Source organism: Galleria mellonella, unplaced genomic scaffold (genome assembly GCF_026898425.1).
Source record: "Galleria mellonella isolate WM207_F2 unplaced genomic scaffold, CSIRO_AGI_GalMel_v1 utg99, whole genome shotgun sequence".
Lineage (NCBI taxonomy): Eukaryota > Metazoa > Arthropoda > Insecta > Lepidoptera > Pyralidae > Galleria > Galleria mellonella.
In genome coordinates, this window is record NW_026442184.1 from 1,993,837 (window position 1) to 2,014,458 (window position 20,622).

The 20,622-nt window shown below is 31.0% G+C and overlaps 3 protein-coding genes across 6 annotated transcripts in view; 1 reads left to right on the forward strand and 2 right to left on the reverse strand.

Moving 5' to 3' along the window:
- Positions 1-20,622, reverse strand: part of LOC113521479 (uncharacterized) — a 346,189-nt gene that overhangs the window by 272,948 nt on the left and 52,619 nt on the right. The gene's annotated exons all lie outside the window — the stretch shown is intronic.
- Positions 7,843-10,518, reverse strand: LOC113520930 (uncharacterized). Its single transcript, XM_026906357.2, has 3 exons — positions 10,483-10,518; positions 8,916-9,686; positions 7,843-8,154 (listed from the first exon to the last, which is right to left on the reverse strand). The coding sequence occupies exons 1-3, from the start codon at positions 10,498-10,500 to the stop codon at positions 7,858-7,860; spliced, it is 1,086 nt and encodes a 361-aa protein (XP_026762158.2). The 5' UTR covers positions 10,501-10,518; the 3' UTR covers positions 7,843-7,857.
- LOC113520077 (uncharacterized) lies at positions 18,025-20,037 on the forward strand. Its single transcript, XM_026905341.3, has 2 exons — positions 18,025-19,012; positions 19,474-20,037. The coding sequence occupies exons 1-2, from the start codon at positions 18,251-18,253 to the stop codon at positions 19,885-19,887; spliced, it is 1,176 nt and encodes a 391-aa protein (XP_026761142.2). The 5' UTR covers positions 18,025-18,250; the 3' UTR covers positions 19,888-20,037.

Consider the following 20,622-nt stretch of genomic DNA (forward strand, 5'->3'; position numbering starts at 1 on the left):
TTTCTTACCGATTACAAAATCAAGGTTCACACCTCGGTTCTATTTTTTTTTTATGTTTGTTACTGTTGGCGACAAACCTCCTTTTATATAAGTTTACCTTTTTTAGATTTATATTTTTATATTATGAATTTTTGATACCTATTTTGTTTTTCTACGTGATTGACATATATGGTATATTGTGTACGTCTCAATGAATTAAACTGGTAAGCGTCTCTCTCTAATATTTTATTATTGTCGCTACCCTCCTCTCCTAGCAGCGCCGTTTTTAATTACCTCATGACTCCATCAGTTATAAAGTGGTTTGAATAATATTTTTTTATCTGTAAAACTATACTTACAGATTGCTCAGTATTAGCATTAGCATATTTCAGTTTTTAAATTCATTGATGCTTTCAAACGACAAGTGAAAGATTATCTTTTCGCTATCTGATTGTTTCTTGTTTTAAAAAATTGGCATTCTTTATTTATGTATTAATATAATTATTTATTTTATGATAGTTTGTTTCCCTTGTGCCTAAAATTATTAATATATATCCTAGAATTAGGTACATATTTAACATATATGCATGGGATTATATAATTTTATTTGATTGATATGTATATGTAATATATATGTGTGTGTGTATGTGTATATACATAGCACTATCATACTTACTTGTACAACAATTATTCCATTACCTTAAGGTTGTCTTGAAAAGATTGCTCTCAGCAATAAGACCGCCTTACTGTACTTATACAATTGTATCGTTGTGTTTGTAAATTGTCTCGCTTATTTCCTATATTGTATAATGAAAATAAAGTATACTCATTCATTCATTCATTCAAAATAACTGGTTTTTTTACAATTGTAGCCAGTTTTTTTTTTTTTTATATAGAACACAATCTTAAATTATGTCAAATATATTTATGTACAGAACCCTCGGTTTGTGAGTAACTCACTGGCACTTAACTTCTATTAATCTAAATAATGATTATAAACCTCCCTTTTACGTTAACTTTCAATATACATATTTTTTTTTATTCAATTTAAAATGGCAAACAAGCTGACGGCCCACCTGATGGAAAGTGGTAACCGTCGCCTACAAACATGACCAGTACCGTGGACATAACAGAGTATACTGTTTCGCCCGTGATACTCCCCATGCGTTGCCATTCCTGAGGACTCAGGTGTTGTTCCTCTGTACCCTGTAAATTCATGCCATATCCCACCCTACAAACCGAAACACAGCTATGCAAACACAACAACTTCACAGTAGAAACACGAATTCGGCGAAATATATGTATTACAATTGTTACGTTCTCGGTAATGGTAATAATAATTCGACCTCTGACAACCCCGTGATGGATTGTTATAGTCCCGAATATATTATTTTACGATATTTCTTTCTCATTTCCAATTTGAAATAAACTGACTGGCTTCTACAAACTTATTTCAGGTACACAAATATTTTCTGTTGATCACAATTCTTACTAATATTGTGAACTAACGACCAGCCCGGATTTGCGTGAATAGTTAATTAGAAAATAGTTATATATATATATATATATATATATATATATATATATATATATATATATATATAAGATTATTAACGATTAATTAAGGGTTTTCAAAATAAACTAGAAATTGTTTCTCTGTAAACAAAGAAAGTTTTTATTTATTATTATAACACAACACTAATCATATTAAAACAATGAATTACAGTTATATCTCACCTGTAAACAAAGAAACGACATTTAAAGTTTATTCTACAGCACTTCTTTAATTATAATAATGTTTTATTTATCAGTTTTAATTTTATTTTTATAACATATATATATATATATATATATATATATATATATATATATATATATATATATATATATATGTTTCCTTAATTTTCTTCCTATCATGCTCTATTGGTTGTATGTTATATATATAATTCTGCTTTCTTGTTTCCAGTGTTAATCCTGTAAATGGAGTTTGATATTTTTTCTACTATTTTAAAAGGACCAATCTTTAATTCGTCTAATTTCTTTCTATTTAATTTGTTTCCGTTTTCCACATAAATATGTTAAACGTATAGCTTTCGGTTTTTATTGAATAATTTCTTATTGTAGTCATGTGATTTTTTTGTTTTCTAATGCCAGTCTTTTATCTTCAATCCACCTATCTTCTTGTTTTTTTATTATTTTCAGTTCATTTGGTAACAAAGTAACATTCGTGCCATCCAGTAAATATTTTGGAGCAAATCCTGTAACTGAATGTTCTGTCTCATTATATTTATCTATACATTTTGCTGTCCATGTTTTTTTATTATGTTTTTCATTTATTTTACATCTTATTTTATTTACTATCGTTTGGTTTAGTCTTTCGTTCAATCCATTCGAAAATGGTGTATTTACTGCTGTGAAAATTAATTTAATATTATTTTCCTCTAGATACTCTTTAAATTCTCTTGAATTAATTCCTGGATATTGATCTGTAAGAATCATTCCAATTTCATCTGACACATTCTTTACTAATTTTATAAAGTCAACTCTGTGTTTTTGAAGTTAAAATAAATCCATATCTTGTAAAGTGGTCTACCAACAGATGTAAATACTTTTTTCTTCTAGATCCTCCAAAACCACCGATAGTATCTATAGACATTATTTCAAATGGTTTTGTTGCTGGTCCCAGTTGTGACATTAATCCAAATTTTCTTGGCCTCTTGATTTATTTTTTATGCAGATTTCACAGTTTTTACAAATGTTTATTATATTTCTTGTTAAACTGTATATATTGCCTATTTTTTTCTGTAATTGTCTGATTCCAATATGGCACAAATCTTCATGAACAAGCTTTTTGCTAAACATAATTTTCTCTTGCTTTTTTATTTTTTTATAATAAATTTTATTTTTGTGTATTAAAATCTCTTTATTTTTTCCTATTGCTTCATTTTTCTCTTGGTCTGTCATTATTTCTTCTATTTGTATTAAATTTACTATTTTTAAAATCTCTTCCTTGTTATCTTCTGGTTCTAGTAAAACAGTCTGCTTCTAAAAGTACTTAATTGTAAAAAATGAGACAAAAAAAGTCTCCTAATTCTTCATCTGTTCTAACTTTTATAAAAAAGTATATAATATATATATATATATAAAACTAAACACTCTAAATATACGGCTTTTTTCCTTTTTTGAACATCGTTTAATTTTTTTGAAAAGTATGCCACTGGCTTATCTTTTCCATCTGGTTGCGTTTGTTTTAATATTGCCCCAATACCTTCTAAAGATGCATCTGTATATATTTTTATTGGTAAATCTTTGTCAAATATTTCTAATATTGGTTGAGAGCATAAATACTCTTTTATTTGTTTAAATGAATTTTCACATTTTTCTGTCCATACAAACTTCTCATTTTTCCTTAACAATTTATGTAATGGATCTAAAAAATTACTTTTTGGTATGTATTCATGATAAAAATTTATTTTTCTAAAAATTGTCTAATATTTTTCTGCGTTTTTGGAGTTTTTCTTATTGAAGTTATATTGTCTTTAAGCGGTGTTACTGAATTATTTTGGATTATGTGGCCAAGATATTTAACCGACTGAAGCAAATGTACATCTTAAATTTTAATCTAAAACCTTCTTTTATTATTGCCTCTAACACATGTCTTATGTGTATTATGTGTTCTTGAAAAGATGTTGAGTATATTAAAATATCATCAATATAATTAACAGCATAACCTGTGAGATTGTGTTTTCTTAGAATATTACTTAGAATTCTTTGGAAAATAGCGGGTGATGTTTTTAACCCAAAGGGTAGACAGGTCCATTGGAAGTGTCCATCTTGTGTTACAAATCCTGACACACAAAAGCTGAGTTTATATCTAGTGTAGTAAAGTATTTGCAATTTCTTGTCTTTATTATCAAATCATCTATTAATGGAAAAGGTTGGGCTTGTGGTACAATAATTTTGTTTAATTCTCTAAAGTCTATGCATAATCTTGATCTTTTATTTTCGTCTTTTTTAAATGCCAATGTCGGAGCTGCAAAAGGACTATATGAATCTTCTATTAAATTATTCTTTAATAATCTCGATATCTGCTCTTCTATTTCTATTTTGTCTTCTATTGTACATCTGTATGGCCTTTTACTACAATATTTATCTACCAATAAATCAATGTGAGCTTCATAATCTTTAACCGTACCAATATCATATTTATCTTTTTTAAAAACAGTTCTATATTCCTTTATAATTTTTTCTATTTCAGTCTTCTTTTGGTCGTCTAAGTGATCTATTTTAATCCTAAAATCTTCTACTTTTATGTGTTCGTTGAAATTTATTGAATATGTTTCTATCTTTTTATCTTTATTTCTATTATCTTAGAGTTTTTCTCAACGTTATTTTGTGGTTCCTTTATATCTGTTTTTTTCTTTTGTTCTATCTTCAAGTTTTCATTTTGGATTAATTTAAATTTCTTTATCATATCTAATCCGATTATGAAATCATCAAATTCTTTGTTTTCCACTATGTATACATCCATCTCTTCTTCGATTTCAAAAATCCTTATCTTAATAGTTATTAAACCATCTGTTTTCTTTACACCATTAACCGTTCTCATATATGCTGCATTTACATTATCTTTTTCTTCTTTTACTTTGACTAGTCTTGAATTTATTAAAGAGATCTGTGAGCCAGAATCATAAACGCCACTTACCTCTAACCTGTCTTCTAATAACATTTTAATCTTGATTAATGGTGTACTTACTCGTTTTTTTTATCTGTGTTCAAATCAACTTCTATAATAGAGTTATTATTTACATTTTTAATTTTATTTATTTTCTCTTGTTCATTACTATTTGTTTTAAACCAACATGCTTCCTTCGGATGATATCTAATTCCTTTATTCAAGTTTTCACAAGTTTTGCATGATTTTTTTTCATTAGTTTTCATTTTAAAATTAAATTTACTGTTTTTTATTATTTTTGAGGTTGTCTTGTACATCATATCTTCATATTTTCTAATTTCATTGAACAGATCAGTGCTGTCTTTGAGTTCGTCCCTGTTTATTTTATTCAAGATAAATCTGGGTAGACCTGTTGCTATAAGATCCATCAACGTTGTGGAGTCTATCGATTTGTTTATGTCCAGTATAAGTCGTTCTTTTTTCATCGCATAATCAATTAATAATCCTTCTTTATATCTGAATGCAAGAGCATATGACCATATCCCATCCTCTATTTTTAAATGTTTCCAAAAATTTTTCTTTCCATTCTTTCCATTCAGAATTTACCGTGAGTTTTGTGACCATCGAGCTATACAATCCAAACAAGGTTTTTCTAAAAATAACCTTAATGTCTCTATTTTTGTTTCATCTTTTGTTATATTAAATCGTATACATTCCTTCTCAAAATTTTCTATCCATTGCATCGCATTTGAGTTCCTGCTTGTGAATTTTTCTATAATAAATTTCTCCGAAATGTTTTTTAAATTAAGTTGATTTTCTTTTTTTTCTGTGGATTCCACTAATCTTTCCAGGATCTGTTGTAGCTTATTATCTTTTTCTGCTGGTTGTTCTATAGTTATTTCCTCTAAATACTGATCTAGAAATTGTATGTTTCCCTCTTCATCTATATAGGTTATTTTTTGTTCTTCATTTAATTTTATCCATATTTTCCTAGTTTGATATCTTTTTTTTAAGCTATTTTTTATTTTTGTATAATTACTCATTTTTGTAATTTCTTTGTGGTTATTTATCGGTTTTAACTCTTCTGGTAATGCATAACATTTTCCTTCCTCTGTAGTTATAGAGGTTATGGCTAATACATTAGATTTGCCATCACTTGATGCTATTACGGCAAATTCGAATTGCAACCGGTCCATCTTCTTTTTTTTTTGTAACAACAAATGTCGTTTTATAAGATTATTAACGATTAATTAAGGGTTTTCAAAATAAATAGAAATTGTTTCTCTGTAAACAAAGAAAGTTTTTATTTATTATTATAACACAACACTAATCATATTAAAACAATGAAGTTATATCTCACCTGTAAACAAAGAAACGACATTTAAAGTTTATTCTACAGCACTTCTTTAATTATAATAATGTTTTATTTATCAGTTTTAATTTTATTTTTATAACATAACCTAAAAATCCACACCTTGTTTTCGATCACGTCAATTCTCCGTTTGACTACTTGTGGCTCCATCTAACGTGTCTTCAATCGCGCGGAGCGCGCCCAAATATAAACTTAAGCATATATATATATATATATATATATATATATATATATATATATATATATATATATATATATATTCTTTATTGTTTCCTCCAAAAGATTTCAATAGTAAACTTATAATAAATATAAACAATGAAATTAAATTAAATTAAAAAAAAAATATTGCGATGAATGTGGTAAGTTTAGGTAATAATATTATACATTTTGTGTAACCTTGACATTCAGCCAGCTTGGCATGCAACTAGAAATGCAATTAGAAGAAATAATGACAATAAGAAAACAATGGGCGACCTTATCGCTAAAAGCGATCTCTTCCAGGCAACCATTGGATGGACAGGAGTAATTATAAACAATTTGATTGGAGGCACAAATAACAATGCAAACATACACATAATACAGACATACACATACACTGTAAAAACAGATAAAAGAATGAAAAATGAAAAAAGCAACGAAAAAAAAAAATATATATATATATATAAAACAACACTAGTATAATAGAGGTAGTCTACTTTATACCAGAACCACATGGTAATGATGGCTAAGATGCATAAAAAATAATAATTAATCTATTGTCTTCTTTTCAGGTAACTGGTTTCGTACAAAACAAGCAATATCCATTATCAGACAAAGTAATTTTTACACTCGACACAATTGCTCGATGGAAAAAACTACGACATGTTTTGCATATCACACATGACACACAAAACATCCGTGAAGCCGCAAAAAACATACAAAAAGCCCTGCAAACTTTAGCTTTTTGTCATTGCAATACAATTTAAAATGCAACCGCGAGGTTTTTCAAGAGTACACAAAAGCAAGTCAAATGTCTCAATTTAAACAATTCGTATTTCTAGAATTTTTATACAATATGAAAAAGAGATCTGTAAAGACTGTCTCATTGAACTATTTTTTTTTTATTATTATTATTATATTATTCTGCTACTCTATTCCGAAAACATTGCAATGTTCTCAAATACACTGGAATACACTTTATCATTCATTCCCTTAGAGAAATGAACGTTATCAGTGGAACTCCATTATTTACAAATACACTAAAGCAACGATAAACTGGTTGTATCTTAGAAATTACTTTCTTTTAATGTATTTTTTGATATTGTACTATATCATGTGTGTAGTGTAACTTTAAAAGTTATGACTATTTATTGGAATTTATCTTTATTCGATATATGTCCCTGTATTTTCACTCCCAGCTTTCAAACTGAATACCAATCATGCATTGCATAGCTGCTTCACAACAATAATACAATTGGGACAAAGGTACCCATTCAGACGACTTTTGTACAAAGTCTACATCTGTTACTTAGTTGGTAATTTCATTCGAATCAGTTACAAAAATTCTGATCATTTCAGAAGTATTTATTAAATGAGTTTACTATATAAATAATAAAATAATTTACCAGAGAGAGACTTTGTACAAAAGTCGATTGCTTGGGTACCTCTGTCCCATTCGTGTTTCAACCGTGAAGCAGTTGTTTGCATGGCTGTGTTTCGGTTTAAAGGGTGGGATATGGCGTGAATTTACAGGGTACAGAGGAATAACACCTGAGTCTTCAGGAATGGCAACGCATGGGGGGTATCATGGGCGAAACAGTATACTCTGTTATGTCCACGGTACTGCTCATGTCTATAGGCGACAGTTACCACTTTCCATCAGGTGGGCCGTCAGCATCAACCCATAATCAAGCTTTTCTCTGTACATCTTCTCGAAATCTGCCCTAGACAAGTATTTGTTCACGTCTATATTGAAGTATTTTAAATAATTTGTCATAGTGTCATGGTAAACGTCTTTTAATGTTTCCAAGTGGTTCCTTCTGAATTTCTGATCAGATCCCGTGAATATGAAGAAGAGAAAATCTATTATGGGACATCCATAGTGTATGGTTTGGAAGTCTACTGGAATGAGGTCCGTTATTGCATTGTTCTGGAAAAAAAATGTATTTATCACTTTTAAATTAAGGACTGGTAGTGGTACTATTGGCTGGCATTGCTCTTTTATTTATTTATTTTATTTATTCATTAGTACAAATATGTGTACATGGCGGACTTAATGTTAAAAGCATTCTCTCCCAGTCAACCATAGGGAAGTGTCAGAATACTCGAATGCGGTACTAGTAATAATAAAATTACATATATAATTGAATAAATATATATAAATAACAAATATTAACATAATATGCACTTATTGCTCTTTTAGCAACTTATTATTGGATTAACATAAATGTAGAATTTAAAATATTATTTAATCTATTTATCTATCATCATGCCAAATTGAGAGTTAACACAGTGAATTAAGTGTTAAAATCCTTTATCTTTACATACATTTCTTGCTTCATCCATCCACTTTCATAACTCATCTTATTCATACATGCCAGTTCCGGAAATATTACTTCTCCATGCCCTACCAGGTCGACCTCCTCGCGGTTCTCCCTGGAAACTATCATGGTTAATTCCTGATGAATTCATCATGATGGGCTAACTGGCCTGTTTTCATTCTCATCTATCACCCTTTACTGGTGCTCGGCCAGCGTATCCCGTTAGCGCACGCGGGGTTACCACACCATTTTCACCCATCAAAAAAAAACTGAAAGGTTTCATAAACGTAACTATTTTTCCATGCATTTCTTTTCAGGAACGCTATATATATTTATACAATGTTACTAGTATGTACGTCTGTATACTAACTTCCATCTTGTACATAATATTGACTAGTTTAAAATCACCATGCACCATACACCGTGTCATATTTGGATCTTCAGCATATCGTGCATACTTTTCATAGGAAGTAGGTATATATTTGTCCACTTTCTCTCTAACTTCATTCTCCAGACACGTAGCAGCAAAATTGTACATATTACGTGCAAAACCAATCCAGGTTTCAATACACATAGGTAATTTTAAGGTCATGATTTTTTTCTTAAAATAATCAGGACTTCTCTCTTGTAAAATGAAAGAGAAGGCATGAAATCTTGCAAGCGCTTGAATAGACAATTTAGCGAATTCAAAAGTAATAACATCTTTTCTATCCAATGTAGTTAGTCCTTGCTTCGTTAAATTCTCTATCATTACATATTCTGCATCTGTTTCGTAAACTTTAGGCGTTATTAACCTATCTTCTTTAGGCACATCTGCTTTATCTTGTGCTTCAGCTAGAAATTTAAACAGTTCTTCGTAAACAAATGCTTCTTTCCTTACAGCTTCTGGTAAATCGAACAGTGACATATTCTGATCTGGTAAAAGTCTTTTAACGAAGATGTTAAGTTTCTTACTGCCTTGAACTGTACTTCCGGATATTTCGACTTCGAAAAATAAACTGATAAGTATTCCTTCGTGCGGTTTCATTTCTCTTATCTCCGCATTGCAATCTATATAGCCTTCTCTTTCTATGATATTTCTCACAGACCGAACAATTTTTGGACATACTGGTCTCTTTGATATTTCTGTTATACAGATTTTCTGTAAAAATAACGGATGTTGAAATAAATAAATAATTATATGTATATAATATGAAACTTGATACAAATTTACAAGTCGTATAAATTTTAATTTTTAATTTTATTTGTAACAATTCATCACTAAAAGCCTAACTGCTAACAAGCAATATATTATTGCATAATATTAATCGAGTACTATTCATGTCTATAAGCGACGGTTACTACTTTCTCTCTGAAGGGTCATCAAGGGTTCAAATTTGCATTAAAAAAAATTACATGACATAAAAACATAAACGACGTTGATTGAAAATAAACAAAGGAACTTACCTACCATCGTGTCTCTATACCGTGAGTATATCTTCGCAAACTGTGGACCAATATTGATAAATTCTATTTGCAATTGATAGGGTTTACTCCCATGTTGAACCCACATTACTTTATTTACGAATAACGTGACAATATTTTATGGACAAAATCTAAATATATAGCGGACTTACATTAAATAGATAGAGCATCGAGCCTCAAAAACGGGTCAACTTTTTGTCAGCTAATTGCGAAATTAGCTGACTCGTTTTTTCATCAGTGTGCTATATACTTACGCATACAATGTATCTTGACGTATCTATATTTAATTATTTAATAAATAAAATGAGTATTTACGCATTTAAAAAATGCAAAAATTATGAGACAAAATAAATATAGAAGTTATAAAGGAATCACTCAAAATCAGGCAAAATTGTATGAAAAAGTTGACCCGGTTTTTTTGAAGCATTTGTATGGAGACACACTATCTGTATAATTTAAGATAGATTACTTACAGATTTACGTGCTGTCATGTTCACGTACAGTAATAACACTACTGTTTTTCACAAACAATAACAATAAATATATATTTTTTTATATCAATCAATATCAGATATGATATGACAGATAAATACATAGAAGGAAGTTGCTAAGTGAGGACGGCCACTTAGTTTGTTTTATTATAACTTTAACAAAAAACATCAGCTTTAATCGTAATAAAACCTATTTGGATTTAAAAACTAATTTAATGAAACGGATTTTAATAAAATTTCTATTGAACTAAATAAAAAAAAGTTTGTCAATTTAGGGAAAAAGATAAGAAATTTTCCAAATCGGTTTACAACTAGAGGGATGAAATTACAATACAATACAAGTTAGCAATACACCCTATCAGGTCGACCTCCACGCAGTGCCCCCTGGAAACTATCGTGGTTAATTCTTGTGGAATTCGTCACTATAGCCCAACTGACCTGCTTCATCCTCACGTATCATCTCTCATTGGTACCCCGCCGGTGTATACCGATAGCGCGGGTGGATGGTTACCATTCCATTGTCACCCATAAATAAATTTTCATAAAAAAAGTACCTATAAGTACATACGCATTCAAACATTACCCTCCTTTCTTTGTCGGTTGGTTAAAGAGAAAGAAAATTCGCTATACTATTCATCATAGTGGATTAAGAGCGACATCGAATAGTTGTATTTGTCAAGAGCTTTCATTTGTTACCCATATCAGTCGGCTCGTGTACTACTTATGAAATAGAAAATCTTTGGACTTCCATCGTACTAGATTTATAACATTTTTTTATTTATTTATATTGTTACTATCTTTATTCATTTAATGACATTTAATAATTTAATTCCATTTTAATGTTTCTCAAACACAAAGCATTTTACCAGAGGGAGACTTTGTACAAAAGTCGATTGCTTGGGTACCTCTATTCGTGTTTCAACCGTGAAGCAGTTGTGTTTGCATGGCTGAGTTTCGGTTTGAAGGGTGGGATATGGCGTGAATTTACTGGGTACAGAGGAATAACATCTGAGTCCTCAGGAATGGCAACGCATGGGGAGTATCATGGACGAAACAGTATACTCTGTTATGTCCATGGTACTGCTCATGTCTATGGGCGACGGTTACCACTTTCCATCAGGTGGGCCGTCAGCTTGTTTCTATTCTAAGTTGTATAAAAAAAAAAAGCATGCTATGGTTGCCTCTAAATGAGAGAACAGTTAGACCTAATCTACCAGTCAATTCTTATGTTGTTGCATATACCGATAGCGCAGGCGGGGTTACCATTTCATTATCACCTATTAAAAAAAAATCTATCAGTTGTAAACTGACTGAGTTATGAGGTAACAAACATAAAAAAAAAATACAATCGAACTGAGAACCTTTATTCTTTATTGTACACAAAATATAATGTTAATCACAATTCATTTTAAACATAATGTACAAAGGCGAGCTTATCTCTAATAAGAGATTTCTTCCAGAAAAACCTTTTCATGTAAATTGTGTTATTTTAAAAATAAAAATAGGCACTCATACATTTTGCATATATTGTATAAACACATAAGATATGTATACACAAAGAATAATACAAACTACACATTATAAATTACATAAAACACATAAACCCTGTAAACATACACATATACTTACACATATATACATATACATATACACATATATATACACATATATATATACACATATATAAGTAATATACATATTCCTTTATATGGCAGACATTCCATAGTCAAATGGATATAACTGTAAAGGAATTCCCAAAAGCCTGATGATGATGTGGTGGAGTTTTTAGAAGACTTTTTTATTTTGAAAGTCGCTTGAAAAACAACAAGAAGTAAACCTTCCATTCGATTCCAAAAACGATAATCAAAATCGATATAAAATCGGTAAAAATATCACGATACAATTGAGAACTACTCTGAACAACTAGGTACTGTGAGTCGAAAATCTGCTACCGATAGTGTCGAATGAAACAACCACAATACAGTAGGTAGGAATGACAGGATCGTTTAATAAATTCTCTAAGGGCAGGTCATCAAAACACAGGGAAACAACAACGAATTATACATTGTCAACAATGCCATCTAGTATCTATTTTCAAACAAAATTTTCGATTCTTTCGATTCGAAACAACCCTCCAATTTGAATACATTAATCTTAATTGTGTTTTGATTGTTAATAATTATTAATAAATATTTAGAATTAAGTGAATTTACTGGGTACGGAGGAATAACACCTGAGTCCTCAGGAATGGCAACGCATGGGTGGTATCATGGGCGAAACAGTATACTCTGTTATGTTCATGGTACTGCTCATGTCTATAGGTGACGGTTACAACTTTCCATCAGGTGTGCCGTCAGCTTGTTTGCCATTCTAAGTTGTATAAAAAAATTAATTAACAAATATCCAAATGAGAATAGTATTGCCATTGAATTATTTGATTACACGTGATTCCTAATACGAATATTAGCAGATACTAACTGTAGATAGGGGGGAAGGGATTGTTAGTAATGCGGGCTACCAGTCCCATTGCTAGCAATATACCCTATTAGATCAACCACGTTCCCTCTGGAAGCCATCGTGCTGAATTCCACGTGTATTCATCACGATGGGCTAACTAACCTGCTTTTTCATTCTCACCTATTATCCCTCACTGGTGCCCCGCCAGCGTATACCGTTAGCGCAGGCGGGGTTACCATTCCATTATAATCCATTACTAACTGGAGATAGTAGAATGTATCATATACTCGTCTGTTATTGAATAATATGTATTTTTATCTTCAATTTTATAAATACCTAATATGTCAGACGCAACGGTGTCGCTACGCATCTTTTAACACAGTAATTGAAAATCAATTGTTTGTTTATTAAGCAAACAACTCACTGAGATATTGCCTTTTTGTATCTGTGTAGTACACATATTTCATTTTCACATATTATGTTATGTAAATATATATATATATATATATATATATTATATATATATATATATATATATATATATATATATATATATATATATATTTATATAGACTTTGTGGTAGCATAGAATAGGCCACCCCTTCCTTTCTCATGGATGTGGTAAGAGGCAATTAAGAATGGCGAAGGATGAGCAGCAGCGTCCCTCTTCTAAAACCTACTTACGGTTACTAATTTGTAGCCAAGTATGGCAACTACTGGCAAACCTCCCAAGAGAAAGCCTATGTTCAACATGTTTTTTTTTTTACAACACAGGGAGCAAACGAGCATGCAGCTCACCTGGTGATAAATGACTACCGCCGCCCATGATCACCCACAACACTAAAGGCATTGCAGGTGTACTGCCGGCCTTTTAAAAAGGAATATGCTCTTTTCTTGAAGGTTATGTTGGTATTTAATATGAGTATGGATGTGCATAGGTGTTTGTATGGGTGTGTGTGTGTGTGTGTGTGTGTGTGTGTGCGTGCGTGCGTGCGTGCATGCGTGCGTGCGAAAGAACGTGCGTGAACAAAATGGCAGTCGAAGATTAATAGCTAATATGGAAGGTTGTTAAACTTCTGATAGCAATAGTAGTGGTCAATCTTCGAGTGTTGGCAGTCACACACATACTAATGGTAGTAGAATTAAACAAAACAATTCTAATCAAATAACCAGTGATATGGACTTTCGTAAGATAAAACCTTAGTTCAATAAGTTTTACTAGAGGGGGGAGACTTTATACAAAAGTCGTTTGCTTGGGCACCTCTATCCCATTCGTGTTTCAACCGTAAAGCAGTTGTGTTTACATGGCTGTGTTTCAGTTTGAAGGGTGGGATATGGCGTAAATTTACAGGGTACAGAGGATAACACCTGAGTCCTCAGGAATGGCAACGCATGGGGGATATCATGGGCGAAATAGTATACTCTGTTATGTCCATGGTACTGCTCATGTCTAAAAGCGACAGTTACCACTTTCCATCAAGCGGGCCGTCAGCTTGTTTGCCATTCTAAGTTGTATAAAAAATAATAATAAATTTAGACCGTTATCGTTGTCAGATAAAGTCATATACAAGGTTGTTACTCTATTGAATAACATTGTGCAATATTGTACAATAGATACGACGTAGTTACAACAGTATATAAGACAGAATTACCTGCCTGAAAATATACATATAATATATTACCGAAAGAATACACAGATTTGATAGACCAAAAAAAATATGAGAAACTTTACAATTGGTTTCCTGAGAAATGTTTTTATTCTCTTAAGACTTTATTTTAATGTAAAATTTTAATAACAAGTTCCAAATTAAATATTTGCAAGCCATACGGTTACATATAGAGACATTAAATACTTCTATCTGTATTCAAGCAAATGTAATCTTTAATTCATCATTCATAAGTTTTAAATTTTATTGACTTATATTGTTATTATCCTCACTATGGGTGCAGGTACAGGCAAGATTCATTATGGTTGCCTTAACTGGACATATGCCAATAAGGCATATACTACACAAGATGGGTCTATCTTCGGACACACTGTGCAGACTGTGCGGGGAGAAATCGGAATCCATGGAACACTTGATGTGCAACTGTGATTCGTTAGCGAGCATGCGCATGAGTCTACTAGGAACGGCTTATCCAGGGGACTACAGATATCTTAAACCGCGGGATATCGTTAGGGTAACACAAAGGACCTATGAAATGATGGTATAAGGCAGGGGGAAGCACAAAAGATCCCGATGGGTCGACGTGCAACGGCTTAGTTGACCCCATATGCGAATATAAGATAAGATAAAATCCTCACTATAATTTTTTTTAATCCACAAACGATGAGAAACAATCACACAGCCCGTAAGATGGTAAACGGTTACTGTAGCCTATGGACGCCTGTAACACTAGAGGTGTCACGTGCACTTTGCCGACCCTGAAGAAATCTTAATTTACCCTTTTTGAAGAACCCCATATTGTAGCCTGTCGGGAAAACCTCGGCAGGGAGCCTATTACACAACCTGAGTGTTCGTGTGTGAAAATTTCTCTGAAACCGTACTGTTAATGTAAGAATTTACAAAATGAAAAAATATTTGGATGTTTATTACTCTTATGGTTGGTTCTGAAGGTCCGATAGAATCCAAAATTAAAACTGAGAAATATTTTTATAATTATTAATATATAATTAAAACTAATAATAATACTGTTATAATAAACACTTCATCCAAATTGCAGACAGCGTAGTGAGAAACTAACGAATATTTGATGGATGACGCCATATTCCCAAAACTCTTCACAGCTTCATTGGTTGATGATGTTTTTAAATTCTTGGACTTGCCGACTCGCCTGCCAAGCGTAACAACTACTAGTTGAACTCCCCTATGGGAGTAACCTATGTTCAACAGTGGATAGTTAATGACTTAAAAATTGCACCTTTATATTGCGTACTGTCATTGTAGTAAAAGTTTAAGATTATTTTAAATTCTAAATTTAAATTTTATTTCTTTATTAATTAAAATAATTATAACATTATGACAGAAAAAACCAAAAAAATGTTATAAACCTAGTGTGCTAACATACAAAATTATAATAAAGCCACTTAACCCGACTCCAGATATTTCTGAGCCGTTTTAAATATCTTTAGCAGGTTACTTTTTATTTTTTATAATAGATCTAACTTGTTATAATACAAACAATAGTGAAGTGGAATAACAACTTTATAACAACAAGTGTATTTCTATTTTCCTAAGTTTTCGTGTAATAAACAACTTTCCAATAATAACAGATGATGACACTTATTAATTACATTTGGAAGAAATACGAGTATTTCCGTTATTAATGAGAAATAAATGCCACACAAAAAAAATCATATGTATTAGAGTTTGTATAGCGTCTTTGATACAATAAATTAAAAGTATCCCCATTCTATAAAGTCATTAATAAAGTCACTCATCCTCTTTTGAAATCTCTCATCCTCTTTTAAAGTCTCTCGTCCTCTTTTGAAATTTCTCATTTATACTTTTAATAAACTTCTTTTATTAAGTACAATTAAGTTGTCATTTGTGCTATTAATATAATACTCGTAAATGCAAAAATTTCTAACAATAGATGGACGAATGTTTGTTACTCTTTCACGCAAAAACCACTGAACGGATTAGAATGAAATATGGTACACGGGTAGGTTATATCCTAACTTAGCACATAGGATACTTTAGGTACTAATTCACGCAAGCGAAGCCGCGGGATATAGGTAAATAAAATAGTATAGTATAAATAAAAAATATATATAAGTATAGTATAAATAAAACTGAAGTGAAATAGGTAACAACAGGAAATGCCATAGAAAGTTTCATCCTCGAAACATTTTCAAACAATTTCCCCGAAACACTTCTTCCACGTTAATGTCAAAACATTCCAAGAATTAGAACTAATCTTATTAATTACGTGCACTCAAGATTTCTCTTACACTCGAGATTGTATTATTAATCGTTTGGGAGCTTCAGTTATAGCATTATGGTGTATGGAAGTAATATATTGTTTATTGATAAAAGTAACCAACCATATGCCGGGGGAAAGGGATTGTTAGTAATGAAGTCAAATAGCCTCAATACTTCAATACCTTGACGGTTCCTCCTGGAAACCATCGTAGCTAATTCTAGTTAATTTCATCAGGATGGGCTAACTGACCTGCTTTCATCCTCATCAGTTATCTATCACTGGTGCCCCGCCAGTGTATACCGATAGAGCAAACGGGGTACAATACCATTATCATCCATTAAAAAAAATTTATTAAAATCAATTTTAATAATTTAATTATAAATTATTAATTTATTTTATTTATATCCTTTATTCATTTAATCTCATGAACTAATTTAATTTGTTCAAGATCAGGCATCATAGAAATTATAACAAAAAAAAAAAACTATATTTTTCACACTTGCAAAATTAGAAGACCATAGACGTCGACCGTCCAACCGTTAGAACGTTAAATATTCAAATCTTGTAAACGGATAGTCTTAACACTACAGGCACCTTCGTATTTATTTATTATGAAAATTGAGGTACAAAAAAACGCATTTCCTTTCATCAAGTTCTTCTCAGCTTCAAGGGCAAACAAATTCTATATATCAATATTTCACAAAATCAAAGCATGCTGTGGTTACATCTACATTTAAGAATAGTTGTATTTCTAGGTAGGTATTAAAAAATAATCTAGAAATACATAGTATTTCATTAGTTTTCCTGACTGCTAACATCCACGTATACGAAGTAGTAAGCAAAGTAAATAACAATAACTTGACGGTCGTGAAATTAAGAATAACGATATTGAGGACATCAAATTAAATTAATAATATATTATATACTTATATATTAAGTGTTTATTCATATATATTATGGGTTCATTATACTCGTACAGACCGAAGATAAGATCACACTTTTGATGTAAACAATACAATATTATGTGTGTTCACCTTATCAATATAAATTAGTAGGGAGTATTGTGCCAGTAATGATATAAATATCAACGTCGGATAGAAAATACAATTATTTGATAATAAACAAGAAAATATTATATCATTAAAATCCTAGAGATCTTCATTAAAATAAAGTAAATATGATAAAAAATACATATAGTGACTTGAAATAATATAATCATTTTGTAGTACTGTTTGACACGACTCACTATCTAAAGTATAAATACACCTAAGAAATATTACAAACTGGTAGTTTGAATAAAATTATAAGGGATTGTGACATCAAGAAGCATTGTGATGGTAATATTGAAAAAGATGCAAAAATAAAAATGGGTGAACAAAGTGTCTCTGTGTCCTTAAAAGAAGCTATAAATAATATTATAAAGAGAGAAAACTATTCCACATATGAACTGAACATTAATAATGTAGCACTGGATGGTGGCAACTTTCTGGCAACACTGACTAAAGCTGATATAAAAGGAAAAGTTGCAGATGTAAATAAAGAAATAAATCTATTTATAAAAAATGTAATAAAAGGCGATCTCATAACATATTTGTCGGTGTCGAATATCCACAATAGAGAATTACTGGCGCATAATGAATTTCTTAAAATATATACTAAACTACAAGAGGAAGCCCAGATACCTTTAGAAGAAAGATATGAAACAGTAAAATGCTATGAGGAGAGTACATCAGATTTTATTATTTTAGACAACTTACAGAAAAAAGGCTTCACAACTGTTAATAGATTGGAACCAGTCACTTTGCATTATGCAGAGACAGCTGTGAAGCAACTTGCAAAATTTCATGCATTATCTTTTGTATTGAAAAAGAGAATGCCGGAATACTTTAATGAGAAAATTAAACCTCTCAGAGTAGTAATGGATTATGACGATGAAAACTGGCAGAAGCTTGTTAGAAATACTAGCTATGTAACAATTAACAGTTTGCACGATGAGAATATTAAAAAGAAGTTGGTAGATGTAATACCGAGGATAATTAAAAAAACTCCAGAATACTATTTAGATACAACTACGGGTATTCTATGTCATGGAGACTACAGAACTACTAATCTTATGGTGAAAATAAATGTAAGTATTTATTAATGTAAGTTTTACATTAACGTTGATTATTAGATTTGTATTTTGCTGGGCATAATTATGGATTCAATTCAATTGTTAAACATCCTTTCTGGAATTGAAAAGTTAACTGTAAATTAACATTGACAAAAACTTTTATTCAACAATTAATGATTTTGGACGAAAAACAAGTATATTTTATTGTTTTAATACTTCTAAACTATTAGAATATACAAATTATCATCTAAAAAATTTAAGGGACTTAAAGAAAAGAGTTTTTTCTCGTAAATTCGATAATAAATTATTGTGTATGTTACGCGATATCTTTGTATCTACAAAATGTTCATCTAAATGTTTCGTGACTGAGATTACTACTCAATACTACAATTTTGTCCTATTTGAAGATCCTATTTTTATTATATTTGCTTATTTGTGAAACAAAATCTTAAATTCTGATTGTTTATTTTTTCCAGAATGGTGAAATAACTAATTTCATTGCCATCGACTACCAGTTCATGCACTATGGCAATCCGCTCAACGATTTGATGTTCTTCATCTTCACGGGAACTGACCAGCAATTCAGGAAGAACCATTTGGAGTATATCAAGAATTTGTACCACGACACGTTGGGAACCTTCCTCAAATACTTCAACATGGATGTGGAGAATCTGTATCCAAGGAAGGATTACGAAAAGCTCTATAGAAACAGGATAGAATCGGGTCTCTTAATAGCTGTTTGGGTGCTGCCCTTTGTTTTTGCCTCTGAAGAGGACGCGCCCGTTTTTTCCAAAGAGTCTCCGTCTGAGATACAGTTTAATGTGAATAAAAATATCAAAGAGAGGTGTATGGGTATCGTTGAAGATTTTATAGAATGGGGCTATCTATAATTAGTTATAGGTACCTACATAATCAATAAAACTCTTGTATCAAACTTGGGCACATATAAACAAATCTATTAAAAACTACAAGCTTTTATAACCATTAGACTTCATCATCCGACTTTGGGTACCTCACAAGGTTTTAGTTTTTCTCAAGACTAGATAAGTTAAAAACAATCACATTGCACATCTTTCTATGAATACGACGTCAAAAATTTATCCAATATAATAACGCTCATTCAGGGTGTTGATGGGGCTGCTACGATTCTGCGGCGTGTCAGGGATGTTCCTTCGTGTAGATGTTTTTATCTCATCAGATTCCTGGTGCGCAATTCGATGATGATACTGGATAATATTGCGTGGAATTGTGCCGGTGATTATCTGTAACTTAATATACATGTGTGTATGTGTGTGTATGTGTATGCCAAATTTCAACTAACACAAAACATTTAATGGACCAAAAAGTCTGAAATAAAAATTATTATTATTATTATTATAAAACAAACGAAAACAAACGATACGACGTATTTAGTTACATCAAAAACGATCTTTCTTATCAGACTAGCTCGATGATGTACTATAATATTGTATTGCCATCGAACTTAACATAAGTATGCCAAATTTCAACTCAATTGGATGCCAGCAAGTGGTTAAAAAATAGATTGCAAATTTTGAACAAATAACTTGCCTACTTGCCCAAGTTAAATAAAAGCTTGTAAAAAGTTGGTATATTATACTTTTTTT

Bases quoted from the DNA above. Each gene is read 5' to 3' on its own strand.
- LOC113520930 (XM_026906357.2), bottom strand. The intron at 8,155-8,915 runs GTTAGTATACAG...TTTTTTTTCCAG, and splicing joins ATATTATGTACAAGATGGAA to AACAATGCAATAACGGACCT.
- LOC113520077 (XM_026905341.3), top strand. From the start codon at position 18,251: ATGGGTGAACAAAGTGTCTCTGTGTCCTTAAAAGAAGCTATAAATAAT. The intron at 19,013-19,473 runs GTAAGTATTTAT...TATTTTTTCCAG, and splicing joins ATCTTATGGTGAAAATAAAT to AATGGTGAAATAACTAATTT.